Below are 27,868 nucleotides of genomic sequence, written 5' to 3'. Positions count from 1 at the left end.
AAATGACTGGCACATTTCAAGTGGTTCATTAAGTTGTAAAAGAGTGAATGAGTAAAAAGACGTTTCCAGCTTGTTTCACCAATCGGGTGTTCGGGTCACTTTTCGGTTCATCTGTCAGTGAGTAGTCGTCATTCGGCGCTCCCTGGAATGACGTCACCATCCGTGGAATTGTTGAATTCTCGCGCTAGGTAGAGTTCAAGTGGAATTGTTGAATTCTCGCGCAAGGTAGAGTTCAAGTCTTCAGTTCTATTAATGAGGCAGGTATTCCTCTCATGCATAAAGGGCTTCAAGAATTCGTAGGGGTCTTAAATAAAATATATGACTCGATTAACGCTGTCTTTTCTTCCAACATTTTTCTTGGGAGGACGTCATTGTAATAGGTGTGCATGTGTGTCTGGGTCATTCCTCTAAATCCCATTGCACCCAAATGAGGCATTAAGCAGTGAAATAACAACGTCAATCAAGGTAGTTCATGACCACTTTCCTACTGAGATGCCACATATATGAATAAGACAGCTCAATTCCGTGGTATATGTGATTCTAAAGACTTAAAGCCGTCCATTTCTTTCCCTCTAAACTCACATGCAATCCACCATCACCATTACCCCCCTGTACGTCTTATCACCTTGAATTTGCTCCCATTTACTTTCATTTTTCCCCTTTTACATACCTTCCCAAACACCGACACCAACCGCTTCGATCTACTCTCCGACCCAGCCATCATCACAGTGTCATCCGTAAACAACAACTGGCTCCTCTCCACTCTCATTCATTAACTTCAACCCCCTGCCTAGCACCCTTGCATTTACCTCCCTCACCAGTCACCACTCCATCCATTTACACATCGAACAATCATGGTGCTACTACACAAGCCTGGCACAACCCCACGTTCACCTCAAATCACTTAGGCTTTTCATTTGATAAAATTACACAAGCTCTTCCCATGTGAAATATTTTGATCACTTTCAACAGACTTCTCCCTATCCCATGATGCTTCTACAAAACATTCCAAAACGCCTTTATGTCAACCTTGCCGTACACCCTCTCCAAACCCATGGAAGCCCAAAAGACACCCTTACTTGTTACCAATATATATATGTACATATATACGCTTCCTCTTTTCTAAAGCCACATTGTTCTTCCCCAAATACTCTCTCTGTTTCTTTCGTGGTCATCATGATTAACGTCCTTCCATGCACCTTTTACACTTGACAGACGGATCCCTCTAAAGCTACTACATTCCTACCTTTTCCCTTTTTTCTTGTATAGTGGAACTATACACGCACTCCTTCAATCTACGGATACGCTACCTGTAGGCACACATTAAACAATCTCGCCAGCCATTTCATTAAAACTATTCCTCCCTACGTCAGACATTCCACATGACAACCATCTAATTACCTTACGAGCTTTCATTTCTGTCAGTGCTCTTTGTATCTCTTCTTTTCCTATATTTCTACCATTCTTCTCCGGCGTCACAGTCATTTTCCTGACATGTTCCGCCGCCATATTAAAACCCTTTTCTAGCCATTTCTATATCCAACAACTTCCCGAAATACTCAACCCGTCTTTCCATGACCACCTTCACTTCCATTAGTTTTTGTCCATTTGCAGCCTTTATAGTCTCTACCCGACTAGCCTCTCCTTGCCCTTTTTACTTCCATTTTTTTCATAACTCTTCGCTCAAACACCTACGTCACCTTACATCCGTTTTCTTTTTAGTCTCCTTCGTTTTGCGTTTTACTTCTACCCTTTTCATTCTATACCTCATATATTCATTTCTTCTTGGCAACAATGTATGTTCGTTTCCTTTCTGCCACCACAACCCTCACCTTTTTACTCCAACATTTGCCGCGTTTTCCTTCTGTTCCCTCAAATCTTTCTTTTCCTACACACGACCCGACAACACAGTGGTAGCGTTCGCGGCCGCCATTACGGTGGTCCGAGTTCGAATCCCGCCAAGGGCTGAAATAAATTCAGTATCGCTGCGCTGCGACTCGTTACTACGACTCTCGTGGGCGGGGTGTTGTGTGTGTGTGCGTGTAAAGTCACAGCATTACCCATAGATCGGTCATATATGAGCTATGAGCTCTCTTCCGGGAGGGTTATAGCGGTCGATCACGAGTCCAGCACGTGATCCAAGACTATGGTTGTGAATCACGTACTGTTATTTTACGCGGGAGAATTTCCTCCTTGAAACATCGCCATTCTTCCTTCACTCCTGTTTCCCCTCTATCTTTCACTACACCTCATACTACTCACTTTCGCCTTGTATTCGTTCCTTTTTAATTCCCATTAAATTTACTCACCTTCAGCACCTTTCTTTCTCATCCCCTTTTTTCTTTTCCATTTAACCAATATTCTTAAAGTTCCTTCCACAAGATAATGATCTAATAATCAACTGGCATCTCCCCTGAATATAGTTACATTCAGAACTCTTTCAGTCCTCTTTTTGGGCACCACTACCTAGGCCATTAAAGCTCTCTCCATTTACCCTCTCACCAACCACCCTAGCCCAAAATAATCACTGTCAATAGTACATATAATTTCCCTTACTGTGTACCATCATCATCGTCACCAGAATTTGTCACTATTGTTTAAGTCGTTATTATTTCAATGATACTGTCATAATCAAATTGAGATATGTTCCACCTTCTATATCTGCCATTGTCATTGCCTCCACACCCCTGGATTAAGAGGGATTGTATTATTTCGCTCCTTAGCTGAGAAATATTGCCTGGCAGGAATTAAATAATTGCGCAAAATGTAGCGAAAGGGTGAATATATAGACTGCTTAAGTAAAATCGCCAGAGTTTGCTGATCTCATAGATTTCTACTACATCTACGAAATAAAATAATTCCCAGAGATATACCTACTGGCTACTTCAGAAAAAATGTTTACTTGCAAACTAGTACAAAGTTTAACATGTACAGAGTGGAACTCTCAAATGTGGATTAAAGGATCATGGTTAGTGAATTTATCAAGATTTTTATCTATCTATTCACCTCACTTATTTATTCATTTATCTATATAGTTATTTGTATGTTTATTTGTGGATTATTGTGATGTGCATTTGTGTTTTTACCGTACATGAAGACTGCATAGTCGGCTAACTCTATTCTTGTTGACATTCGTCCACTAGACGACACTCAGCTGACGTGTTTGTGGAAACAGTTGTAGGTGATGTGGCGAATGTTATTGAGCGTTTTTCCTCTTCCTTGAAGTGGAACCTGCGGTGATAATGTTTCCTCAAACGTTATTTTATTAAAAGATTCATCTGAATCTATAAGCTCTCACAAAATTATGAGGAAAAAAGAAGTTAAATTAATGGCTCTGTTATGACAAGGCCGAGGAAATGACTTTTTCACAAAACAGAAATGTTGAAGTCTGTATTTCAATGAAACGACATTACAGTGACCAAAATGTTTCATATTCGGCCATGAGAATTTTCTAACTGACGTATTGGGAGTTGTATATGTTCACAGTGCACACTTGCCCAAATGCTATTAGCAAATAACCCAGGAAGATCCAACTCAGAGAAGTAAGTTTTACCTGTTTTTCTTAAGTCAGATTGATGTTTTGTTGTCTTGTCAACCTATAGAATATATAATTAATGACATAATTGTGCCCCATCTTTATAAGTGTTTGTCATGCAAGGCTGAGGTGCTAGGTTATGTTTTTTGAAAGATCTTAGATAGTGCTGGTTGCTGCTGTAGCCGTAAGAATGTTGTTCATAAGAAATTTAGAAATTAATGATACAGGTGTCAAGTTTATGGTAGCATTTCCCTTAGCCTTGATATTTTTCATAACTTTAAATTAATTTTCCTTAAGTTCCACAATAATTTGTGCTTCACTAGGATAGTCTTTACTCTTTACAATGTAAACATCACAGTTTTATTTTTTTGTTTATGGATACTTTGAACTTGACCTTAAAGATTTCTATCCCATTTTTTGCTTTTTAAGTTTGTCTTTACTATCAAAGTTTGCTATCAAATGACAGTGTAAAATGTGCTGTACACTATTCACTTGATTTTCTACTTATTAATAGTTACGAGTTTATCTTGATTGGTAATTTTTATTGCTAATATGTCTTTAGTTTTTCTATTCAGCTTGCTATTATATAAAATAATTTTCAATTTGTTTTTCACTTTCCTATATTTTATCAATTAGTTTATCTTGTATTAGCTGTTCAAGGATTGTAATCTCAAGAGAGTGACTTATGAATTAGGTCTTGCATTTATCAAATTATTGAAAAATAAGATCCATTGATTCTTATATGCTCTACTGTGTGATAAACCATATGAGGAAAGACTAAAAGTACTGGGTCTACAAACTTTGAAAGATTGAAGAGAAAGAGGTGATATGATTATAGTGTTCAGGTCACCAAATGGGATAGATTGCATTGATAGAAGAGCTCTCCTGATTAAAGATGGGAGGCCTTTAAGAGATCATGGAAGTAGATTAAGAAAGACCACATGTCAAAAGGATTTGAAGAAATACAGTTTTTCCATATAGATGTAGAGATATGTGGAGTAGCTTCTAGGTGATATAGCCCAAGCTCAAACAGTACATGAGTTCAAATCTAAGTATGATAATTGGAAATCAAAGATATAGATTAAGGTAGAATTATATATGAATTTGAATCTAGGTATGTTAGAAAATTAGAGAATAGGAGATGGGACCCAACGAGCATTGCTCCTTTCCTGTCTACTATTGTTAAGTAAATACATACAAATCCCATGCCAGTCACTATCATAACTCTCATGACCTAAGACACAGACTCTTGGAGCCAACCTTAATCAAAACAGTTTAAGTCAGCACGTGATGTCATGGTCATGCACCCACCTGTGGAAGACAGTGTGATTGCATGTCTTGCCAGACACACATTAAGCATTCACAGACCTAACATAAGAGAATCATACACCATGTCAAAGAACATTTGCTAATACTAACTCAATCCGTTGGACTATAACTAACTCACACATGTTACATTAATAAGAATATTAAGCCAAATTGGCACCCCTTAGATAAAATACTGAATAGACCATTATTAGGGTCATAACCAGTTGGCAGTGCCATTCAGGGACAAGACTTGTCCTCCCCGTTCTTACTGGTGGGACATGATCCTCTAATCTGTTGTACATAACCAACTTCTCGCCAATAAATAGAAGAAAGCTCAAACCAGCATTATATCTTCCCTTTGCCAAGTACAAATGTAGCAGACAATGGCTAAATGATGGTGCCAACTCATATCACTCGCCAAATTACAAGATATGACTGATGGTGACTGTCTTTGCAGATGGCATAGAACATTATAAAAACTCACAAGGGACTGTATGATTATGGAGAATACAAGAAGTATTATAAAGTCATTGTAAGCACAAAATACACATAAAATGTAGAAGTCTGTCTAAATGAGTTCCAGAATTTTTCTCAATCCCAAATGGGTAGGCACATACACATGGGGTGTACTTGGGTGTCTCATGGTAACAGGTACAGCTGTGGGTGCCTGCATCAGGGCACGTCCACTGAGACGTTGGCGTAATGTATGTCCTATGGTGCATGCCGTGAAGATTCAATTTCTATAGGTTGAAGAAATAAATGATAAATGTCATTATCAGGGATGTCAACAGCTATATATGTGCTTTGTAGGAAATTGTAGAGTGAGTCCTGTCATCTGGTGAGAATGGGCTGTGTACATAGCTGATGGCTTTGACGTGGAGAATGTAACCAGCAGACGATACTTGGACCAGTAGAAGGGGTGGGCTGCAAACGTAGCGTCTGGGGCAGATGTGAGTTTCTTTAGAGCATGGTGTCTCTTAGAAGTTTGTAACAGGACAAGCTCATAGAATTCTGTTATGAAATGGTTGAAACTGGGGACCAAAGGCAAACCTTGTATAAGCTGGCAGCCAACATGAGTAGAGTGTATCAGTGAATGATGTGAAGGACAAAGGCAGAAGCTTGGAGTATATGTAGACTGATGCCTCATAGAATGTCCATCAGAGGGCACCTGAATAGAAGTGTCTGGCCACTGCAGAGTATGTAGAAGTTCACTGCACTGTTTGATGACACAAAGGCTTTTTGGAGAACTTGGACGCCTGTGCTACCATTATGGAGCAGTTGTCTGCTACATTTGTACTTGGTGTAGGAGAGATATAACAGTGGCTTGAGCTTTCGTCTATTTATTGATGAGAAGTTGTTTTTGTATAGCAGATCGGGGAACCATGTCCCACTAGTAAGAATGGGGAGGTTAAGTCTCATCCCTGAATGGCATAGCTGTCAGCTTTTCAGTATTTTACCAAAGGGGTGACAGTTTGGCCTAATAATATCATTAATGTAATGTGTGAGTTAGTTATAGTGTAAGCGATTGAGTTATAGTGTAAGGGATTGAGTTATAGTGTAAGAGATTGATGTGCCGGAAAGACCAAGGGTATTGGATTGATTGATTGATTATCACTGTAGTGTAATATTCATAACAGTTTTCTTAATTTTTTCCATCACTAGATAAGTTATATCTTGAAGTTAATTGTGACCAGTATCACATTTTAAAAACCCTAAATGCACTGACATCATAACTTAGCTTAGCAATTATAAAACAGCTGCTAAGAACTTCCACACATACTTAGACAAACTAGAACAGTGGCTAAAACAAAACAAAATGGAAGCCTTCTGACAGAAATCATCAGTGGTGTGGTTTACCTCTAGACAATCATGAATCAAGAGATGTCCAACAGTAAAATTGATTGGACAACTCCATCCATTGGACAAGAGCCCTAAATTCCTATGCCTCAATTTTGATACAGTAAGTCCTCGTTATACGGTACATATGCATTCCTGAAAACCTTACTGCAAATTGAAATTACCATATACCGAACCCGTTCTAACATGTAATAATAGGATATGGCAGACGTACCTTCTCCCTGCTTTTTCCTCTTCAAAATATCTAGCAGATACTATATCTGTGAATTTTTCTTACCGTAAATAGAATCGAGGGTAGTAATTACCAAATACTGTAACTGTGAATTTACCGGATAAAGAATTACTGTATTTACCTAGTTGTATTATACGGGAAGGGAGCTATGCTCATGGTGACCTGTATAAGGAGGACTCACTGTACACGCATATCCCTCAGTCCACACATCAAAGGCCTAAATAAAAAATCAACAAGAAAGGAAACATAATAAGATCAATAGCACAGGTTTTGGTCAGCAGAATCAATAATCACAGTTTAAGAACATTTCATGACCATACCCATATACTCTTCCCTAACATGGTTCCTTACAATTAAGAAAACTTATATACTACTTACATACAAACTACTCAAAACAAAACACTGGATAATAACAGGTTGTGTTAAAAGCACCCCAATAGAAAATCTACACACACGAGTCAAAATCCTCCCCATAGAGGAGCACATGAAAATGACAGGCACACAGTTCAATGCAAGAGCCTTCAATATCTTCCATTCATCTCACCACATGTTAAGCTCAACCAACTGAAATAGAAAAATATGAAAAAGACACCAGTCTGCTACTCAAACATTTACAACAATCTGCACCTCACAGCCTGTCCAAAAACACATGTAGGCCCTACATTCAGATCACAATATGCACTCCAAAATCAACCACTGAACTCCATACTCTACCAAATTCCCCCCAGAGAAATCCATCCCACAACAATCAAGAATCATACTGGCTCAATTGCATTCATACTACTATCTAGCTTTTAAGCAATACAAAAGTACAATGTCGAGACACAAAACTGATTCCAAATATCAAAAATAAATCATATGAAAATTGACTAAAACATATGAATCTGTTTTCCCCAAAAAAGCATAGACTCAGAGGTGACTTGATACAGGTCTTTAAGATTCTAAAGGGATATGACATAAAGAGTGACAAAATTTTCACATTGAATGAAAATAATTAAGACAAGAAACCATGGTCTCAAACTATCAGGAAATAGATTTAATTTAGAAGTGGGTAGAAACAACTTCGCCAACCATCTAATTAATGAATGGAATAAACTTCCTGCAGAGGCAGTGCAATATAGCTTAGTTCGAAGCTTTAAAAATCATTTAGATAAGCACCTAAGCAAGATGCTGTAATGACTGTCATTTATTTTATATTATTTGTTTATTTGTTTTGTTATCATTTGTCTGTTTGTTTATTATTATTTGCTTGATTCTCATTAATATTAGTTATATGTCAATTTATTATTATATACTATTTACCTGTTTGTTTATTATTTAACTATACCTATGCATTTATTTATTTATTTTATTTATTATTATTTACATTATTATATTTATTTATTTATATATTTATTTATCAGTATTATATTTTTTTTGCATCCAACCTTGATATGGACCAAAAAGTCTCCTGTCGGCATGCTCTGCCTTTGTAATCCTTTAACATAGAATAAGCCTGGTCACAGAAGCAAAATGTCCCAAATGTAAGCACAACATAGAAAGTACCAAAAACCCCAGTCTACTTTGACCTACTCTAACCTTACCCAGATAACATGATATCACTTTCTTGAGTGACTTGGGAGGGCAGTTCAGTCATTGTTGTTCCCAGTTACCTCCTGGAAGTTGTGGGTCTTCTCCAAGAGAGACCTGGAGCAATAGTTTGATTGATTGATTGATCAGTATTAGTGACCTAAAGCCAAGGGAACAATGTATAGCAATTAGAGTTAAATCAAGTAGAGTTTTCAGATTTATTTCCACATATGTCAGTAATAGATACTTGTGTTTCCAAAATACCCGATTTCAGTAAAGCTCAGTTCATAGGACTACGTCAGGAGCTTCAGCTTACAGATTGGGAGGCAAAATTAAACGAAAGACCTGTAGATCAGATGTGGGAAATATTTCAAAATACGCTCACTAAGATGATTCAAACTTACATTCCTTTTAAGGACAGACGTCCCCCAAATCAGGCTCGCCCAAAGTGGCTCGACAAAGAAACTGAAAAAAGTATTGCTAAAAAGAGACAGGCTTATAAGAAATATAAGTGCTCGGGTGCATCTAATGACTATGAAACTTATGTATCAATACAGAGAGATTTAAAAAAGACAATAAGAAAAAGAAAACGACAATACGAAATTAACATCGCTGATAAATCCAAAGAGAATCCCAAAGAATTCTATAGTTACATTAGAGATAAAAAGGTTGTTAGGAATCACAGTGGTCCACTATTAACTGCTGACAGTCAACTTGAATATTCAAATGAAGGAATGTGTAATATCTTAAACAATTATTTTAGCTCGGTATTCGTAAACAAAACACCTCAAAGTGAATTCCAAACTGAAACCTGTGAAAAGTCTGGGGTAAACTTACTCACTACGGTAAATATAACAAAAGAACAAATTAAAAGGTGTATAGACAAACTCAAAGTTAATAAAACACCAGGGCCTGACGGTTGGCATCCAAGAATCTTAAAGGAAATGAAAAATGAGATTGTTGTTCCATTAGAAATTATTTTCAAGAAATCCATCATATCCGGAGATGTCCCAAGAGAATGGAAGCTAGCTAACGTTACTCCCATATTCAAAAAAAGGTGACAAAAAGAAACCAAATAACTATAGGCCTATAAGTTTGACTTCAATCGTAGGAAAAATAATGGAAACTATCATCAGAGATGCTATCGAACATCATTTAGAAAGTAACCATTTGATAAATGATAGCCAGCATGGTTTCAGACGGAAACGTTCTTGCGTGACTAACTTACTCGAATTCTACAACACAGTTATCTCGAATTATGACAAAAGAAACAATATAGATTTAATATATCTAGTCTTTGCAAAAGCTTTTGATACTGTCCCACACGAAAGACTTACTAAATTAGCTTTGCATGGAATAAGTGGTAGCCTATTAGGTTGGACTAGTAATTGGTTGAATGGTTGAAAACAGAGAGTTGTTTTAAATGGAAAAACTTCTGGATGGAAAAGTGTTGCAAGTGGAGTTCCTCAGAGTTCCGTTCTTGGGCCACTTCTATTCATATTATATATAAATGATATAGATCATGGACTAAAATCTACTGTTTCCAAATTTGCTGATGATACAAAACTGTGCAGAGTGGCAAATGATCACTCAAACCAATTAGATATTCAAGTAGATTTAGATAAATTACAGCAATGGTCTGAAAAGTGGCTAATGAAATTTAACACAAGTAAATGGAAGGTAATGCACATAGGTAAAAATAACAGTAAGTACGATTACAAGTTATTTGGTAATTCGTTAACAAAAGTGGATAGTGAAAAAGATCTCGGCGTAATTATCAGTAACGACCTCAAATCATCCAAGCAGTGTATTTCAGCCTCTGAGAAAGCAAATAAGATTCTGGGACTGATTGCGCGATCTTTTGATTTCAAAAGTACATCACTCATTAACAAGCTATATAAATCGTTAGTTCGTCCACATTTGGAATATGCTGTTTCTGTATGGTCACCGAATCTCATTAAAGACATTGACAGACTGGAAAAAGTACAACGGCGAGCCACAAAACTGATTCCAAATATCAAAAATAAATCATACGAAAATCGACTAAAACACATGAATCTGTTTTCCCTAAAAAAGAGTAGACTCAGAGGTGACTTGATACAGGTCTTTAAGATTTTAAAGGGAATTGACAACATCAAAAGTGACCAAATTTTCACATTGAATGAGAATCAGACAAGAAACAATGGTCTCAAACTGTCCGGAAATAGATTCAATTTGGAAGTGGGTGGAAACAACTTTGCCAACCGTGTAGTAAATGAATGGAATAAACTTCCTGCACAGGTAGTGCAATGTAGTTCAGTTCGAAGCTTTAAGAATCATTTAGATAAATACCTAAGTAAGATGCTGTAATGATTATAATTTATCTTATATTATTTGTTTTTGTTTTGTTATCATTTGTCTGTCTGATTTTCATTTATTATTAGTTATATGTCAATTTATTATTATTTACTATCTACCTGTTTGTTTATTATCTAACTATACCTATGCATTTATTTATGTATTTTATTTGTTATTTACATTATTATAGTTTTTATTTATTGTTTTATTATTAATATGATTTTTTTTTCGCATCCGACCTAGATATGGATCAAAAGGTCTCCTGTCGGCATGCTCCGCCTTTGTAAAAATAGGTCGGAAGAAGTTATGTTGAAGTTATATCTAGTGTTGGGCCTCCTTTTTTTTTAGCCTTGTATTAATCCTTCCTCATAGGCTTCAAGATTCTGTGGTACAGTTTTTATCTCCATTTTATAGGGTTGACATTTAGGCATAGGAGAGAATCCAGAGAAGAATGACAAAAGTTAGTTACAGTATCAGAATTCTCCTTTATGAGGGAAGGTTAGAAAGGATCAGCCTCAGTTTATTAGAAAAGAGGTACAGTTAGGGGGTTATATGGGAAAGATTTAAATAATTGATACAGTGAGTCCTCGTTATATTGGTACATATGCGTTCCTGAAAACCTTACCACAAATTGAAATTACAGTATACCGAACCCAAGTTTTGACTTGTGGCAGACGTACCTTCTCCCTGCTCTTTCCTCTTCAAAATATCTAATTTTACCCCCAAAACATGAGCAGATACCGTATCTGTGAATTTTTCATACCGTAAATAGAATTGAGGGTAGTAATTACCAAATGCCCGTAACTGTGAATTTACTGGATAAAGAATTACCGTATAAGGAGGACTTATTGTAGTAACAATTATTACCATACTTTAATTAGAAAAGAGGTAGAGTTAGGGGGGTTGTAAAGTAAAGGTATTCAGATGGTTAATAGTAATAATTATTGCTTCAAGTTTCTATAACTGGAACCCACATCCTCACAGTGGTTGGCTATACTCCTTCTAAAGATCTCTGTGGGAAGAAACTGTGTAGTATTGTTTGCTGTAATTTGGGTGTGACTTGTTATGTCACTCAAGTAGTAAAGAACAGTTGCCAGTTGTTGGCACTCTGTATATGAAAAGGCAAAGGAAACACAGCAGAAGCAGACAGAGATCTTTGGCCCAGTCCAGAGATCAAGTAGACTCTTGGAATAGGCTTTCCATTGATATAATTAGAATGTACTAGACACTTGGAAATAGGTTGGATAGGCAAATGTATGGATGAGGATGGACATGAATTGTGACAAAGAATAATTCTCATTGGTGGGTGTAAGGAGCAGCCATGAATGTACTGACGGGTATTTTGCGGTGTCCTGTTTAATTTGTATAATACTTTTCTGAATGGAAGAATGTGTTTTTCCTCACCCCTTCTGTGATGGGAGAAATGCCAAATGATTGAGCAAGTATTTTATGTTGACCAAATTAAATAGGATTGGAAATTTGATTCATCTCTAGCAGTAAGAAAGAATTAAGATAGCCATAAGTTATATGAAGGGGGTTGAATTATGCCTTTAAGATTCTAATTCAGACATAAAACTTTAACAGAAGGTGAAAAAATGAGTTGGTTTGACACAACTGGCTTGGCGTCCTTTGCCAAGACTGCTCTGAAAGGAGCTCAGCGCACAATTGATAAAGCTCTGGACATTCAAGAAAGCCAAGAAAATTCACCTCCAACTACAAGACCTCCTCCAAGTAAGTCATTGTCTCATTTTTTTTTAGAAGTTCTTAATTTTACTTTTGAATGTCTCAAATAATTGTAAATGCAATGTACCTTGTCCTAATTTTATGATTTCTTCACATTTGACTCCTTGCCTGAGAACAGAATCAGCTTCACTTACTGAGAAGTTAAAGGATGAAGCAGAAGATTTTTTTGCCACATATGGACTTGCAGAAAAGAAGTCACCATTAACTCCTGCAAATTCCCCAGAAAGCCCAAAACCACCATCAGCACTACAGAGTGGAGATGAAGGTATAGCAGGAATTTTTTCATTAGTAAGCCATTGATATGCATGCTTTTATAGTGTGACTGTATACATGCCATAGAATACTATATTGGCAAATAGGTAGATGATGTAGATGGTATTAAGAACCTCAAAAACTACAGATGAACAAATTTGTCATGTGCAATTGGTTGGGTATTATTTCACATTGATTAGGTAAAGAAAATGAGTAGGAGGATTTGAAAGAAAGGGGTGTTTGCTGTGGGTGTGTACGTTGAAATTGATCAATGAGATCTTTGTGGAGAATGTGTAAGGAATTATAAGTCATTAGGTAGTGAAAGTCTATGGGAGGTGTTATCAATTTATGGAGTTGGAAAACAAAGTTCATTGGGAACTGTCAGGAATATTACATGTGTTGGATAGGTGTTGTATATTGGGTGTAGACAAAGAGGTCTTTATGACTGGTGTTAGAAAAGAAATGGTTCAATAAAGTGTGAATCTGAGACAGAATTTGCCTGATAACATATGCTACACCATGTGTCTCAGATGTTGACACCACACAGAGGACACAGAACATATCATTGTACACAGCTCAATATTCACACAGTACAGAAAACAATAGTTTACTCCGAGTGATTTAAGAGATATTGGATTCATCAGAACCACAGGTCTCTCGCAAGACCTTTGGCCTCAAGGACTGATTGATTAGGTCTGAGATGGATATTGTGATATTTTTTTTTAAGTGTTTGTGAATGTGATTTTAGGTGAGGGGATGCAAAGGTGAAAGAATGGAAGGTCAGAATGTCCTTCCCTCCTCTGCCTTATTTAATTCATGATGTATGGCATTTTCTTTCATTCACCATAAATACATTTGGAAAGGTAAGGGGAAGGAAATGAACACAACTCACAGTCAGCCTTTATTATGCGAACAAGACCCCATTCAACTGGTTTTGACTTGCATCATTCCACTCCTCTACATTACCATCTACTGACTCCTTCATTCTCATCTTTCTCATTTATTCTCCTCTAGGCTATCTGTGTCCCCCTTGTTCTGTCACATTAACCTTTGCCTTATCACCTGTTTTGCCTCTTCCCTACCACTTCATTTCATCTTTATTTTTATTCTTAAAACTCATCCATGTCCTCCTTTTCTTGATTTCAAAGGCATATTTGATAGGAAGGATAGTATAGGAAGACACACATACACACACACACACACATATATATATAATATAATTAATATCTGGTTTGATAAGTAGCTTGAATACTTGGATGTGCTGTCTTACTGCATTGCTTTTGAAATAAGCAGTGTGTCAGGGGACAGGGATGAGCTAAGATAGGAAGGTGCAATTAATAGGTTTTGGATGGATACGAGGTGAGTGTATTCTTTGACTCGGCCATCCCCCCTAATAAGGGAAGAGGCTCCTTTGGTGTGTTTGTATGTATATTGAATGTATATATTTATTCTTTGTTTTACTGGCAAAAAAAAACTATGGAGACATGTATTATCTGTAATGGAGACATGTATTATCTGTAATAAGATATGACATTTTAAGAAAAGAATCGTAGTTACTCACTTAGGAGAGATTCAAGCAGTGCTGAGTATGTTTGGAATGATTTTGGTCAAGAGGGAATTTGGAATAGTTATTGAATACATTGTATGATCTTCATACCAATAATGAGACTGATGTCCTTACAGAGGAAGAAAGTAAAGGAACTATTATGGCTGGCAGTCTCTGGGGTTCTTTCTCAGGTTCCTTTTTTGAAAATCCACTTTCCAAAAAGACACAGGAAGACACAAAACAGACAGGTTTGGAATTTAAATGTATGATTTTTTTTTATTTATTAGTTTATTTTTTATTTGTTTATTTTTTTCATGAATCAGACATCCACTTTTGAATGATAAAGAATCATACCAATCTGTGATAAACGTTTTATGTATTATTATTATTATAAGTGTTTATTTTACTTATTGTTTTGTTTATGTATTCACTTATTTTGTTTTTCTTTACTGTAGACTCAAGTACAGGTTGCTCCTCATCAGAAAATGTAGTGGCTAAGCAGCCACCGAGGACATCAGTACCGCTCATGGTGGCCCCCACAAGCTCACAACCTGTTGCCAGGCACTCCATTGTCACAGAGGATATGGATTTGTTAGATGGCAAGGCATCCATGACAGTGGTGCGGGAGGAACAGGGGTCAAGGGAATGGGCATGGGGATGGGATAGTAGCATGTTTTCAGGATCCAAGAGTTCAGGTGAGGAGAACTATTTTGTCATTTAACTCTCTTTGGTTCTGTTAGTATTGTAGTACCCCATTAGCTGAGTATAGTTGTCTGGCATTAGGTATACCAAAATTTGTGCAGTTAAACCCTGTTGAAAGTTTTAACCAGTTTAGTATAGTGATGCTCCCTGAATTTAATGAAGTCATCTTGAATTTGCCAGAATAGAAAATGCAAAATACTTCTCTGGTAAAAAAAAGAAAAAGAAAAAAAGAATCGAGTGGATTGAGGGTTGAGGTTTTCCACATAATGAAGCAGTAGGGGTAAACCAGCTCCAGCTGTTGGCCTCTGCTGTGGAGGTGCTTCATCTCACTGCATTGCCTTTGACTTCATCAGTTTGGATGAGAACAGGAATGACCCTGTATCCACAAAGTGCTAAGATGGGATGGGTGATGAATGAGGTTTGGGTGAGTGTAGGAAGGGTGTATGCTTTGACTTAACCACCCCTTTTATAAGGGAGGAAAGTCCTCTTGGTGTGTGTGTGTGTATATATATATATATTTTATACTCATTTCTTATTTAACTTTATAATGGTAGAATCAATGAAAGATTGCTTGATACAGTGGACTAAAGCCAACTGTTACTGTGTGAAGGAACATAACTTGGTATGAATGGTAATGAAGTTAAACAATGTAGATTACCAGGTGCTTCACTGGATGACTTTATTTCTGATTGGTTCTTGAATATTTGATGCATATTTATCTACAGGATTTCTGTTATTACTGTTGGAAAATGGGTCACTGATATTTCCCTTCTTTGTGTTGCAGTTGATGATGATACAATCACAACTGATCCTGATCTTGAAGGAAGAGGAGAAGCAAGCTTGGATGATACAGTAGACCTTGAGGGGTTTTCCCGTAGCCGGCTGGTTGTAGGAAGTGTTGACAGTGATGCAGGAGGGTTATCCAGACAAGAAAGTATTGTGTCAATTGGGGGACGTTTGGCAGATGGAACTCTTGCTGTGTCCAATGAGGATGTATTTGAAGGTGATGGAACAGAAAGGAATTTGGCTGATATACATGAGGACCATTTAGGCCAAGAAGAAGAAAAGGAATCTCCTTATGATAATGAAAATAAAGACGAAGCTGAAGACAAAATTTTAGGAGTCTCATCATCTTGTAGTTCTTATGAAGTAAACACTCCTGATAGCATAGTTGTGTTAGCTTCTAGCACCTGCACAAGCAACAGTTCTCCTGAGACTGATACTTGTGAGAAGACCCTCAATGTTCCAGGAAGTTGTCCAAAACTCAAAGTGGGACTTGACCTTGACATACCATCAAGCCCCTTCAGTTCTCCAGACTCCATAGAGGTTTTGGGTCCAAGCAGTGCTATAACATCCCCATCATCTGTGGAGGTAAGTTTAGAAATCAGTTTACAGACATAATTCAATGTTAAGTTGTCCTTCTCATGGTTTCTTTATGAATCTGATGATGGGTACCTGCTTGTGGTGGTCTTGCGAGATGGACAGCAGAGCTACCAATTTTCAAAATTTGTCAACTTCCTCACCTCCTTCTGGAGGTGCATTCCTGAAGGGCCAACACTTGATCTCAAAACTGGGCCCAAGATTTCTATCAACTTTCAACTTTATTTCTTACACCTCTTCACACATAGAGCGCTGACAGCCAATGATTACTCCCCTCCTTCTACTACTTTCAGTCAGTAACATAGGAACAGTCCCATGCCAGTACAATACAGATATCAGTCCAAAGTTTCTTCCCAGAGAGATCTGTGGGAGAGCCTCAGAACTGGTTCCAGCTGTTGTGAGACTGCAGGTTTTTTATTCAGTGAAACTCAAGGCAACAATTATTATTACAAGCATTCTTTGTACTGATGCAACTTAAATAATCTTTAGTGTATCAATGCTCTTAATATTCTGTCCAGGTGGTTTGCTGCCCTTTAACATTATTACTGAGTGTTCCCCTTGCTGAAATACCCCCCACTGCTTCTTTTCCTTTCTTTTCATTCCTCTTCCCATTCCCCATCCCTTATCCCTCTCTTCCACATAAATTGAAATGTGTTTTTATCATTATTCGATTATTGTGTCATTTAAGATTTTTTTCCATTTACTGCAATAAATATTCTTTGTATTTCCAGATCCTAAGTGATCCTTCATCAGAAAACTCTTCCCCCACCCATCAAGCAAGTCTCACAACCCCATCAGACTCACAGTCTCAAGACACTGTCATTTCACAACAGCCAACTGCAGACATCAACCCAAGCAAGCATCTCATCTTGTCACCAGGGTCATCGACATTACATACGCCATCTCCATTAAGTGAAAATCATTCTTTTAGTGCATCGCAGAACATGTCATTTAGCCAAAGCATTGAGGTAGTTAGTGAGAGCAAGACACCAGAAGAATGTATGAAAGAAGAAAATATAGGAAGTGCTGTTGAAATAAAAGTAAAGTTAGAAGATGAGGCTGGGAGTATTGTAGAGGTGAAAGAATGTGCTGAAGGAAAGGATGGAATTCATAGTCTTGAGGGAAGCACTCAAGAATTGTTTAGTTCGCAAAGCACCTCCACATGTAGTACGCTTGACAGTAGTATCACTGTGCAAGGGGTAGGAACTCCACAGTCTTTTGAGTTTTCTGTATCCCCCAGCCAGAATGTAAGAAGTAGTGAAGTTGTTAAAGAAAAATTAGTTAAAGAGTTACCATCTATAGTATGTAAGGAACCAGTACCAGAAAGAGACATTGAAGTGTGTGAAAAAACTAGTCCTGTGGAAAGTGTAGTAGCCAATGAAACTGATGAGACAGCAGTTGGCAAGTCATCTGTGAATCTGGAAGGCAGCTCTGAGTTTGACAATTCTGGAACAACGTCAGCTCCTCTCAACATGTCCATTGAAAGTGGGGGGAGTTCAGACACCATCACAGCTTCCATTGATTCTTCATTAACATCTTGGTAAGAAAATGTCTTGTATTTTGTACATGTAATATGAATGTGTATAATATTTGTCGGGTTACTAAACCTGAATCAAATTATTCATGTCTTTAAATGTGTATGGGTATCGAACAAGTGAAAATAAACGGAGGAGATTGGTAATATTTGAAAAGAAAGACGGCTATGATAGCATTAAGTGAAACTAAACTTAAACAGAAAGATGAGTTTGAAAGTTCAGTAGGTAGGGTGTCCTAAGCACCTTGTTCTGGTGGATAAGAATGATACCACTGTGTTCCCTTGCAAGTCAAAAAAGGCAGCTAAATAGGGCAGAACAAGGAGACTAAGAACACTATATTTTTCTCCCACATAAAATCAGGGCAAAAAGCATGCTTTGACTCAACCTCCCCCTCTGCCCCACCCCCAATATTGAAGGTGATTAAAGTCTTTTTATATGTATGTTTTTAAAGTCAAACAGATGTGACTACATAAATGCACACTGAGCCTGTGATTTAACAGACCACCATTTAATGGATTTTGGAGACAATGGGCAAAATCCAGTAACTTTGAATAAATTTCCGAGTCCCCACTATATGATCACAGCATATCAATAATCCATATTTGTAGTCCTAGGTGAGGCTGACATTAAATTACATATGTTGAATTCATTAAACTTATTGGCCCAATGCCCCCCCCCCCAGCCTTTTGTCCATTAAATCAAGGAATGGGTGAATATAGTTTAATGCATTTCAGTGTACCAGAGATTGAAATGACCTTGTCCCAAGAAGACGGAACAAAACAGGAACTTCGCTCACAGGAGGAAGAAGGGGACAGAGGGACAAAAGCTTCAGGGAAAACTATGACAGCATCCAGTTCTGCTGGATCCTTTGTACGATGCTTGTTAGAGGAAGCCATGGGTGATGAAGATGATGGTACAGGTGAAAGTATCAGCGTTGTCACTTCTCCTGGAGAAAGAGAGCAAAGCCCATCATCCTCTGAAAGGTATTATAACTTTTCTTCACAACAAAGATATTTTGATCTTGTCTATTCTTCATGTTATTACTCACTGTATTGCATTTATTACTAATTATTAGATGGGGCAAATCTTCCAAATTATGTTTAACCACTTCATTACGAGGCAAATTCTCGCATGCAGCATTGGCTGCCATATGAACGATGCATCACACTACTCTCATTATAAAATATAAAGTCACTGCTGTATTACTCTTAATAATAATAAACACAGAAAATGTGATCAAACCAGTTCACAGAATCTGGAGTGGTAACTTATGTAGAACTACAAAAAACTATATATAATCGACACCGATGTCATTCTTGTGTGCCCACTCGCATTTCGTGATGCCTACGTAGGTGTCATCATGCTGAAGTGGTTAAAAGGTTATACATACCTAGAGATATCGTGAATTTTTTTTTCAAAAGTTAAGGTGGTATTTAAAAAAAAATTCTTTCCTTTTATAAATCTTATATAAATCTTTGGAAGGGAAAGATTTATATAAGGAAAGAATTTTTTTAAATATAAATCTTTGTAAGGGAAAGATTTATTTAAGGAATTTTTTTTTTTTTAAGAATACCACCATTAGACTCCTCCCATTGGTCAAGGACCAGGCAGCGGCAAATGGTGGTTCTGTGAGATAGACATTAGGAAGGGTCGTCTTCCTGCTTCCAGTTTTCATAATTCATAAACACTCTTACTTCTACTGTATATGGAGGTGCAGCCCCAAGGGGGTGACATTTGGTCTCTAGAGTGGACACAATATCTGTTCTAATGTACTTTGACAGTATTTCTTCTAACTTTTCACATTAGAAAACAGACAGATTGGAACTGCTCTCTTCCTCCCATTCCAGTAAGATAGTTACAGAAGTAGTCTCAAACTAAAACAACAGAGACGACAGTTCAAAATTTTCCAGAGAGATTTATGGGAGGTCCTAAGGGATATTGCTAGCTACTGTGGAGCTGTGGGGCTCTTAATTGTTAAAACTTGAGGCAGCAATCATTATTATGATCCTGTAAGTCACATAAATAACCTGTGGTGGAAGTTTATATTTTTATTTTTTTTGTCTCTGTACTTGAAAAAGCTGCAATGAGTGAAGTGTACATTCAAGAAAGGCTTTGTCTTTAAATGATGTTTATTCTGTTAAAGTGGAAGAAGTGAACAAGGATGAGATGGATGGATAGGGTAAAAGGGGCATTGGGAAAGAGGGGAATGTCTGTTGAGGAAGGAAGGGAGAATACAGAAGATAGGGTGAGTGGAGAATGGTTGTGTATAGATGATGCTGTGATGCATGAGGGGGAGTGGGTGGGGTATAGGGGAAGAGGTTGAGGGAGTATGTGTGAGTGATATTTTGATGCAGCCCAAACAGATTTCTCCCCATCTCTTTTTCTGCATGAGGGGATGGAGAGGGGGGGGGGTCGCTGATTTAATGAAGCGGCCTTGCTGTAGATGTGCTGTGTCTTGTGACACTGCCTCTGACCCAGGGCAGTGGACAAGATACAGGGATGACCCGTCATCCAGGAGGTGCCAAGATAAGAGGGAGGGTAGAGGGTGGATGGGAGTGGAGTGTATTAGGGATGGAATGGGTGGGAATGGTTTTTATGCCTTTTTCTTTTTGGCTACCTCCCTTGTATATGTATGTATGTAGGTGTCCATAGAGATGCTGCGTATTCCAATTTTGGTCTTATCGGTGTAACTAGTATTTTCTGTACCATCTCTTCATCCATATAGTCAAATATCTTTCTCATCTTTTTCTCTTTGGTATTTGTGTACATTATGTTTTTCTTTGATACTGTAAACCACAATGCACTTTTTTTATCCACTGTGTCTCTCACCCAGTTTTCCTTTTCTTTGATTTCCTTAATCACTGTTTCCTTGCATTCTCTTCTACCTACTGTTGTACTATTTCTTTGAAAGAGATTTTTTGATTTTCACGTTCCAGTTTCCACTGATTTTTTATTTCAATTAAGTCTGTCTCTTTGATAGATTCTCCCATCTTTTCAGTCTCTGCTTGTAAGATTCTCCCATCTTTTCGGTCTCTGCTTGTAATTGTTCTTTGACCTCTTTCTTTAGTTCTTTGTTTTTGTTTCTATCTTCATTTTCCTTTCATTTTCTTTTTTAATCATACTTAGTTCACTTTTTAGAATGTTTAATTATCTGATTATTTCAGTGTTGGTTCTGCACAAGTTTGACATCTCTAATTGTAAAGCTCTATGGTCTAATTTTAAATCAATCAATTCATCTACTAAGTCGTTGATGTCTCAATTCCTAAGTGCCCTGTTAATCTTAGTATCTCTTTCTGTGTCCATAATTTTCTCTATTGTTCCCCTTTCCCTCTGAAATTCCCCAAAAACTCTATTGTCATACCTCTGAGTCGTCTTCGGAGTGACGTTTATACACATTCTCTTAGGGATTACTCCCAGTGGTGACTCCACTCTACTCATGTCTAATCCTCTCTTTGTTGGTTCGTTGATTCTTTTTTCTTCTTTACTTTCCTCCATTTTGTGCTAAAACTATACTTATTTAAGTACTGGATTAGATACCTTACCGGTCACTGAGAACACAACACTACATCCCGAAAGACAACAACAAGGTGTTTATCTTGAATCCAACAACAAAGTGCTAAGTCAGAGCTCAATTGCTGGCCCTCCTTCCTCTTTGATGACAAAGCAGTGTGTGTATTTACCTAGTTTTATTATATGGAAAGGGGGCTATGCTCGTGATGACCCGTCTTTGTATCTTTTAGCATCAAGTTTTCTCTTAAAATCTTGAATAATGTTTGCACACACTGTTTCCTTATCTAATATATACAAGGTATCCACCACTCTATGTGGGAAACTAATTTTTTTTTTCAGATCTCTTCTATAGTTATCCTTTTTGAGTTTCTTTTCATATCTTGTTTTTCTGTTGTCCCATTTTAGTAAATTATCTCTATCAAGGATTTCTATTTCTTACATGCTTCTATAAATAGTCAGTAAATCTCCTCTTTCTCTTCTTTGTTCTAGAGTTGGTAGTTCCAATTTGGACAATCTTTGTATGTATTTACCTAGTCGTATTTTACGACAAGGGGAACTATGCTCGTGATGTCCCGTCTCCATATCTCATTTTATCTAGACTGTTTTTGAATTTGTGTATTGTTTTTGCACAAGAAATGTCAATGTGCCAAAGAAATGTCAATGTGACAGTACTGGGGGACCTTAATGCTAGGGTGGGAAATGGTCCAATCGATGGAGTGGTTGGGAAATGTGGAGTTCCAGGAAAGAATCGTAGTGGAGAGTTGATGGTGGAAATGTGTCTAGAAAGAGAGTTGATGATAACAAATACAGTGTTTCGGAAGAAAGTCAAGCATAAGTACACATGGGAGAGGGTGGTGGAGGGAAGAGTGGTAGATAGAGCGCTAATGGATTATGTAGTGGTAAATAGGATTATGATAGGAAGAGTTAAGGATGTACATGTGCTAAGGGGAGAGGGTGGGGGAATATCAGATCATTTTTTGGTAGAAGGTAAGTTGAAAGTGGAGGATAGATGGAGGAAGAGGAAAGAGACAAAAGGTAGGGAGGTTCTTAGAGTGAACTCTTTGAATGAGAAGGAGGAGGAGTACGGAAAGAAGCTGAAGGAGGAGTGGGAAGGAGTAAAGGGTAGAGTAGAGCTGGGTGTGGAGGAGGAATGGGGATGGTTCAAGGAGGGAGTCATAAAGTGTGCAAGGATGGTGTGTGGAACAAGAAGGGCAGGGGGAAATAGAAGAAAGGGTAGTGAATGGTGGGATGAGGAAACAAAGAAGGTTGTAGAAGAGAAGAAGCGAGCTTTCACAGATTGGTTACAAAATAGGACGAGGGAGTCATATGAGAGGTACAAAGAAAAGAAAAAAGTAAAGCAAAAGGTAAAGGTTGCAAAGAGGAGAACAGATGTGAAATGGGGTAAGAGTTTGACAGAAAATTTTGAAAGTAATAAAAAGATGTTTTGGAAAGAAATTAAGAGAGGAAGAGGAGGCGAATCAAGTAGAGAAGAAAAGGTAAAAGGTGCAGATGGAGAGATGATAATGGAAGAGAAGGCAGTAAGGGGAAGATGGGCAGAATATTTGAGGGAGTTGCTAAATGTGAAGGAGGATAGGGAAGGAAAGATTGCTGCAGTGGGAAGTGCGAAGAAAATGAGAGTGATGAATGAGGAGAAATGAGGAAGGATGAGGTGAAGGCAGTTGTTAAGATGATGAAAGCAGGTAAGGCACCTGGTCTGGATGGATGCCATGCGGAATGTCTGAAAAAGGGAGGTACAGTGATGGTGGACTGGTTGGTGAGGTTATTTAATGTTTGTTGGAGAGAGGGTAGAGTGCCGGAGGACTGGAGGAGTGCCTGTATAGTTCCTCTTTACAAGGGAAAAGGGAACAAGTGTGAATGTAGTAGTTTCAGAGGGATTAGCTTGTTAAGTGTAGTTGGGAAGGCTTATGGGAGGATCTTGATTGAGAGGATTAGGAGAGGAACAGAAGGAGTAATTGGTGAGGAACAGTGTGGATTTAGGACAGGTAGAGGCTGTGTAGATCAGATCTTTGGGGTAAGACAGATATGTGAGAAAGCTATAGGAAAGGGGAAGGATGTTTTTTGGGCTTTTATGGATCTGGAAAAGGCTTATGATAGGGTAGACAGAAAGGCACTGTGGGAGGTTATGCAGATATACGGGATAGGAGGAAAGCTTCTAGGAGCTGTCAAGAGTTTTTATGAGAATAGTAGAGCTTGTGTCAGGATTGGAAATGGAGAGAGTGAGTGGTTCGAGGTAAAGGTGGGACTTCATCAAGGATGCGCTATGTCGCCCTGGCTGTTCAACTTATACATGGATGGGGTGGTGCGAGAGGTAAATGCAAGGGTAGTGGGCAAGGGATTGGAGATGGTTAAAGAAAATGGAGAAAAGTGTGAGGTGAGCCAGCTGTTGTTTGCGGGCGACACTGCGCTTGTGGCAGGATCGGAGGAGGGATTGAGGAAGTTGGTGGCAGAGTTTGGGAGAGTATGTGATAGAAGAAAGCTAAAGATAAATGTGGGTAAAAGTAAGGTGATGAGATGTACAAGGGGTGAAAGTGGCAGTAGACTGGAAGTGAGCATTAAGGGAGAGTGACTGGAGGAAGTGGATAGTTTTAGATACTTGGGTGCAAATGTGGCAGGGAAAGGTGGAGTGAAAGTGGAGGTAGAATGTAGATTGAGAGAAGCAAGTAAATGCCTTGGTGGATTAAAGAGTTTAATGAGGAATAGACATTTGGGAATGGATGCTAAGAGGAGACTGTATGAAGGAGTGATTGTGCCAACAGCACTGTATGGGGCAGAAACATGGAACATAAGAGAAGAAGAGAGAAGGAGTTTGAATGTGTTTGAGATGAGGTGTCCGAGAAGTATGATGGGGGTTACTAGGCTGGATAGAGTGAGAAATGAGGAGGTGAGGAGGAGAACAGGGGTGGAAAAGGAGCTGGGAGATAGGGTTGATGAAAGAATATTAGGATGGTTTGGACACATGGAAAGAATGAGTGAAGAAAGACTAGTAAAAGAGGTATGGAAGGCAGATGTGGAGGGAGTGAACATGAGGGGACGTCCTAGGATGAGATGGATGGAGGGGGTGAAGGGGGCTTTGGGGAAGAGGGGAATGTCTGTTGAGGAAGGACGGGAGAGGACAGAAGACAGGGGTGAATGGAGAATGGTTGTATATGGATGATGTTGTGATTGCATGAGGTGGAATGGGCGGGTGGATGGGGGGTGAGGTAGTATGTGTGAGCAAAATTTGATGCAGCCCGAAGGGATTTCTCCCCGTCCTCTCATTTTATGCAATGGGGGGACGGAGAGAGGGGGTCGCCGATTTAATGAAGCGGCCTTGCTGTGGATGTGCTGTGTCTTGCGACACTGCTTCTGACCCAGGGCAGTGGACAAGGTGCAGGGATGACCCGTCATTCAGGAGGTGCTAAGATAAGAGGGAGGGTGGAGGGGTGTGGAGTGTATTCAGGGATGGAATGGGTGGGAGTGATTTTGTGCCTTTTTCTTTTTGGCTACCCCCCTTGTAAGGGGGAAAAGGCCTTGGTATATGTGTATATGTGTGTATGTTTTTGCACACACCACATTCTCATCTAACCTGTTCCAAACGTCTATTATCCTGTGGGAAAGCTGTTCTTTTTCAGGTCTCTTCTATAATTGTCTTTCTTGATTTTCTTCCCATGTCCTCATGTATCTCTACTATCCCATTTTATTAGATCCTCTCTATCAATAATTTCCATGCCTTTCATGATTCTATATATAGTTATCAAGTCTCCTCTCGCTCTTCTTTGCTCTAATGTCTGTAGCTCAAGTTTTGCCAACCTCTCCACATATGATAGTTCTGAGAACATGGGTGCCAATTTTGTAGTTGCTTTTTGTATTCTTTCAAGTTTTGTTATACCTTTTTTTTTTTTTGTACTTGGTGACCACATCATCGCTGCATACTCCAATTTTGGTCTTATCAAAGTGGCTAGTATTTTCTTCACCATTTCTTTATCCAGGTATGTAAATGCACTTTGATTGATCTTATTAAATTATAAGTTTTTCCAAAAATCTTGTTTATATGTTTCTCAGGTAACATATTATTCATAATAATGACTCCTAGGTCCTTCTCTTTCTCTACTTTTTTAATTTCTTCCTCTCCCAATTTATATGATCCCACTATTCTTTTTTTTGCTTCTTCCAAATTCCATTATACTACACTTCTTAATATTGAATTCCATCTCCCACTTCCTACTCCATTCCTGTACTTTATTGAGATCGCTTTGCAGTGATTCATAGTCTTCCTCGGTGTTCAATTTTTTAAACATTTTTGCATCATCTGTGAAGCTCATATAACTTTCAATTCCTTCATCCATATCATTAATATATATAGCAAACATTATTGGGGTCAGTACTGTTCCTTATGGAACTCCACTAATCACCTCATACCAATTAGAATATTTCTCTCTTATCACCACTCTCACTTTTCTTTCATGCAAGAAGTTTTCCATCCACTTAAGTAGTTTGCCTGTATTCCTCCTACAGTTTCTAATTTCTTTAGCAATTTCTTATGTGGCACCATATCAAAAGCTTTTTTCAGGTCTAGAAAGGCACAATCGGCCCATCCATCTCTTTCCTATAGTATATCTATTAGTCTTGAATAGAAACATATCAAGTTTGCAACCCATGATTCCTTGTCTAAATCCAGACTGCCTTGGATTTAGTACAGTATTTTTTTCCAAATGCTTTACCCATCTAATTTTGGTAATTTTGTCGCAAATTTTTGCTACCGTACTTGTAAGAGAGACCAGTCTATAGTTTGTAGGGTCTTCTTTGTTTCCCCTCTTATATATTGGTATATTTGATCTTTTCCAATCTTCTGTAACTTTTTCTTCTTTCAATGAACAGCTTATTAGACTATATATTTTGTCTGTTAGTTCATCCCTCCATTCTCTCAAAATCCAGTTTGCCATTTCATCTGGACCATGCAATTTTCTGACATCGAGATTACTCAAGTGATTCATTATTTCATTCATTGTACTTCTATCCCTTTCATAGTGGGGACTTTCCCCTCCCACTCGACATCTTTAAGTTGTATGTTCTCCCTTGTAAACACTGATTTAGAATGCTTGTTCATAGTTTCTGCCATTTCTATTTCCTCTGTGTATTCTATTCCTCCTTGATGTAGTTTCACTAATTCTTGTTTGTTTTTCAGTTTGTTGTTTACAAATCTATAAAATAGTTTTGGTTGATCTTTACATTTTTCTATGACATCCTTTTCTTATTTTCTCTTTTCTTTTCTGCTCACTTGTACATATTCATTTCTATAATCAGTATATATTTTCCATTTTTCTGGTTTTTTGTCTTTCCTCCATTTTATCCAAGCTTTATCCCTTTTATCTTTTCACTCTCTACATCTTTTGTTGTACCAACATTTTACACATCTTTTTTCTTGTTTTTGCCTCGGAACATACTTTTCCACTCCCTCCTTATAAATTGTTGTCAAAATCTTCCATTTCTCTTCTACTGTTGTTTCCTCTTTGTATATCCTTTCCCAATCTGCTTTTTGAAAAAAAAAATCTCATTTGATCAAAATTTGTTTTTCCATATATCATTCTTCCCTTTCTATATAGTTTGTTTTTTCTCATGTATTTTTCTTCATTTAGTTCCAGTTCTACTAATATGTGGTCACTTTTACCTATTGGTGTCTTATATTCAATCTTGCCCACTATTTCAGGTTCTGATGTGATTATTAGGTCTAGTCTCAATGGCTCTTCCTCATTTCTATACCTAGTATTCTCTTGTATCCATTGTGTCATTGTATGTTCTATAATCATATTGAGTAGTACACTTCCCCATAGGTCATTTCCACCCTTCACTGTCATTTCTTCCCAGCAGATTTCTTTATCCTTGTGTCTTCTAACTTATTTTTGTGTTCTCTCTCTTCCCACAAAGCCATTTTAGGAGGCACATAATTTACCACAAACTTCCTGCTCTTCTTGTTCCTGTCCTCTATTTCCATCATGATCATTTCCATTCTATTCTTTCCATATGTAACATTCCTCATATTTATATCCTTCTTAGTCAGGAACATAACTCCATCACCTTGTTTTACTTCTATTTCTAATCCAATAATTATATACCCCATGTCCTACACTGTTGGGTGGTAATGGACCTTTCAATTTTGTCTCCACAATTCCCATTATGTAAGGTTCCTTTTCCATCAGGTAATCATTCAGTTCATTCAAGCCTGTTATTAATCCATCTATATTTGTGAAGGACACTTATAATTTTCTGTTACTTCCATTGTGTTTTCTGTTTCCCTTCTGTTTTTCTCTGCTATGAACCATTTCCTCACTTTCATATCCACTATTCAATAGAATTTCTCTTTG

The 27,868-nt window shown here is 37.8% G+C and overlaps 1 protein-coding gene across 3 annotated transcripts in view; it reads left to right on the top strand.

Annotated features, from left to right (window-relative positions):
* Positions 1-27,868, top strand: part of LOC143025513 (uncharacterized) — a 122,091-nt gene that overhangs the window by 18,144 nt on the left and 76,079 nt on the right. For 2 of the 3 annotated variants that reach the window (XM_076185293.1, XM_076185296.1), the window contains exons 2-8: positions 12,423-12,569; positions 12,700-12,846; positions 14,517-14,642; positions 14,835-15,074; positions 15,866-16,452; positions 17,193-18,001; positions 18,731-18,979. In XM_076185293.1, the coding sequence (XP_076041408.1) occupies positions 12,423-12,569; positions 12,700-12,846; positions 14,517-14,642; positions 14,835-15,074; positions 15,866-16,452; positions 17,193-18,001; positions 18,731-18,979 (2,305 nt within the window). The remainder of the gene's footprint in view (positions 1-12,422; positions 12,570-12,699; positions 12,847-14,516; positions 14,643-14,834; positions 15,075-15,865; positions 16,453-17,192; positions 18,002-18,730; positions 18,980-27,868) is intronic. The other variant, XM_076185295.1, reaches the window with a different exon arrangement.

This window comes from Oratosquilla oratoria, chromosome 5 (genome assembly GCF_046742065.1).
Source record: "Oratosquilla oratoria isolate Oo_2021 chromosome 5, ASM4674206v1, whole genome shotgun sequence".
Lineage (NCBI taxonomy): Eukaryota > Metazoa > Arthropoda > Malacostraca > Stomatopoda > Squillidae > Oratosquilla > Oratosquilla oratoria.
The sequence above is the reverse complement of the archived record's forward strand: the minus strand, read 5'-3'. Positions and strand labels throughout refer to the sequence as shown.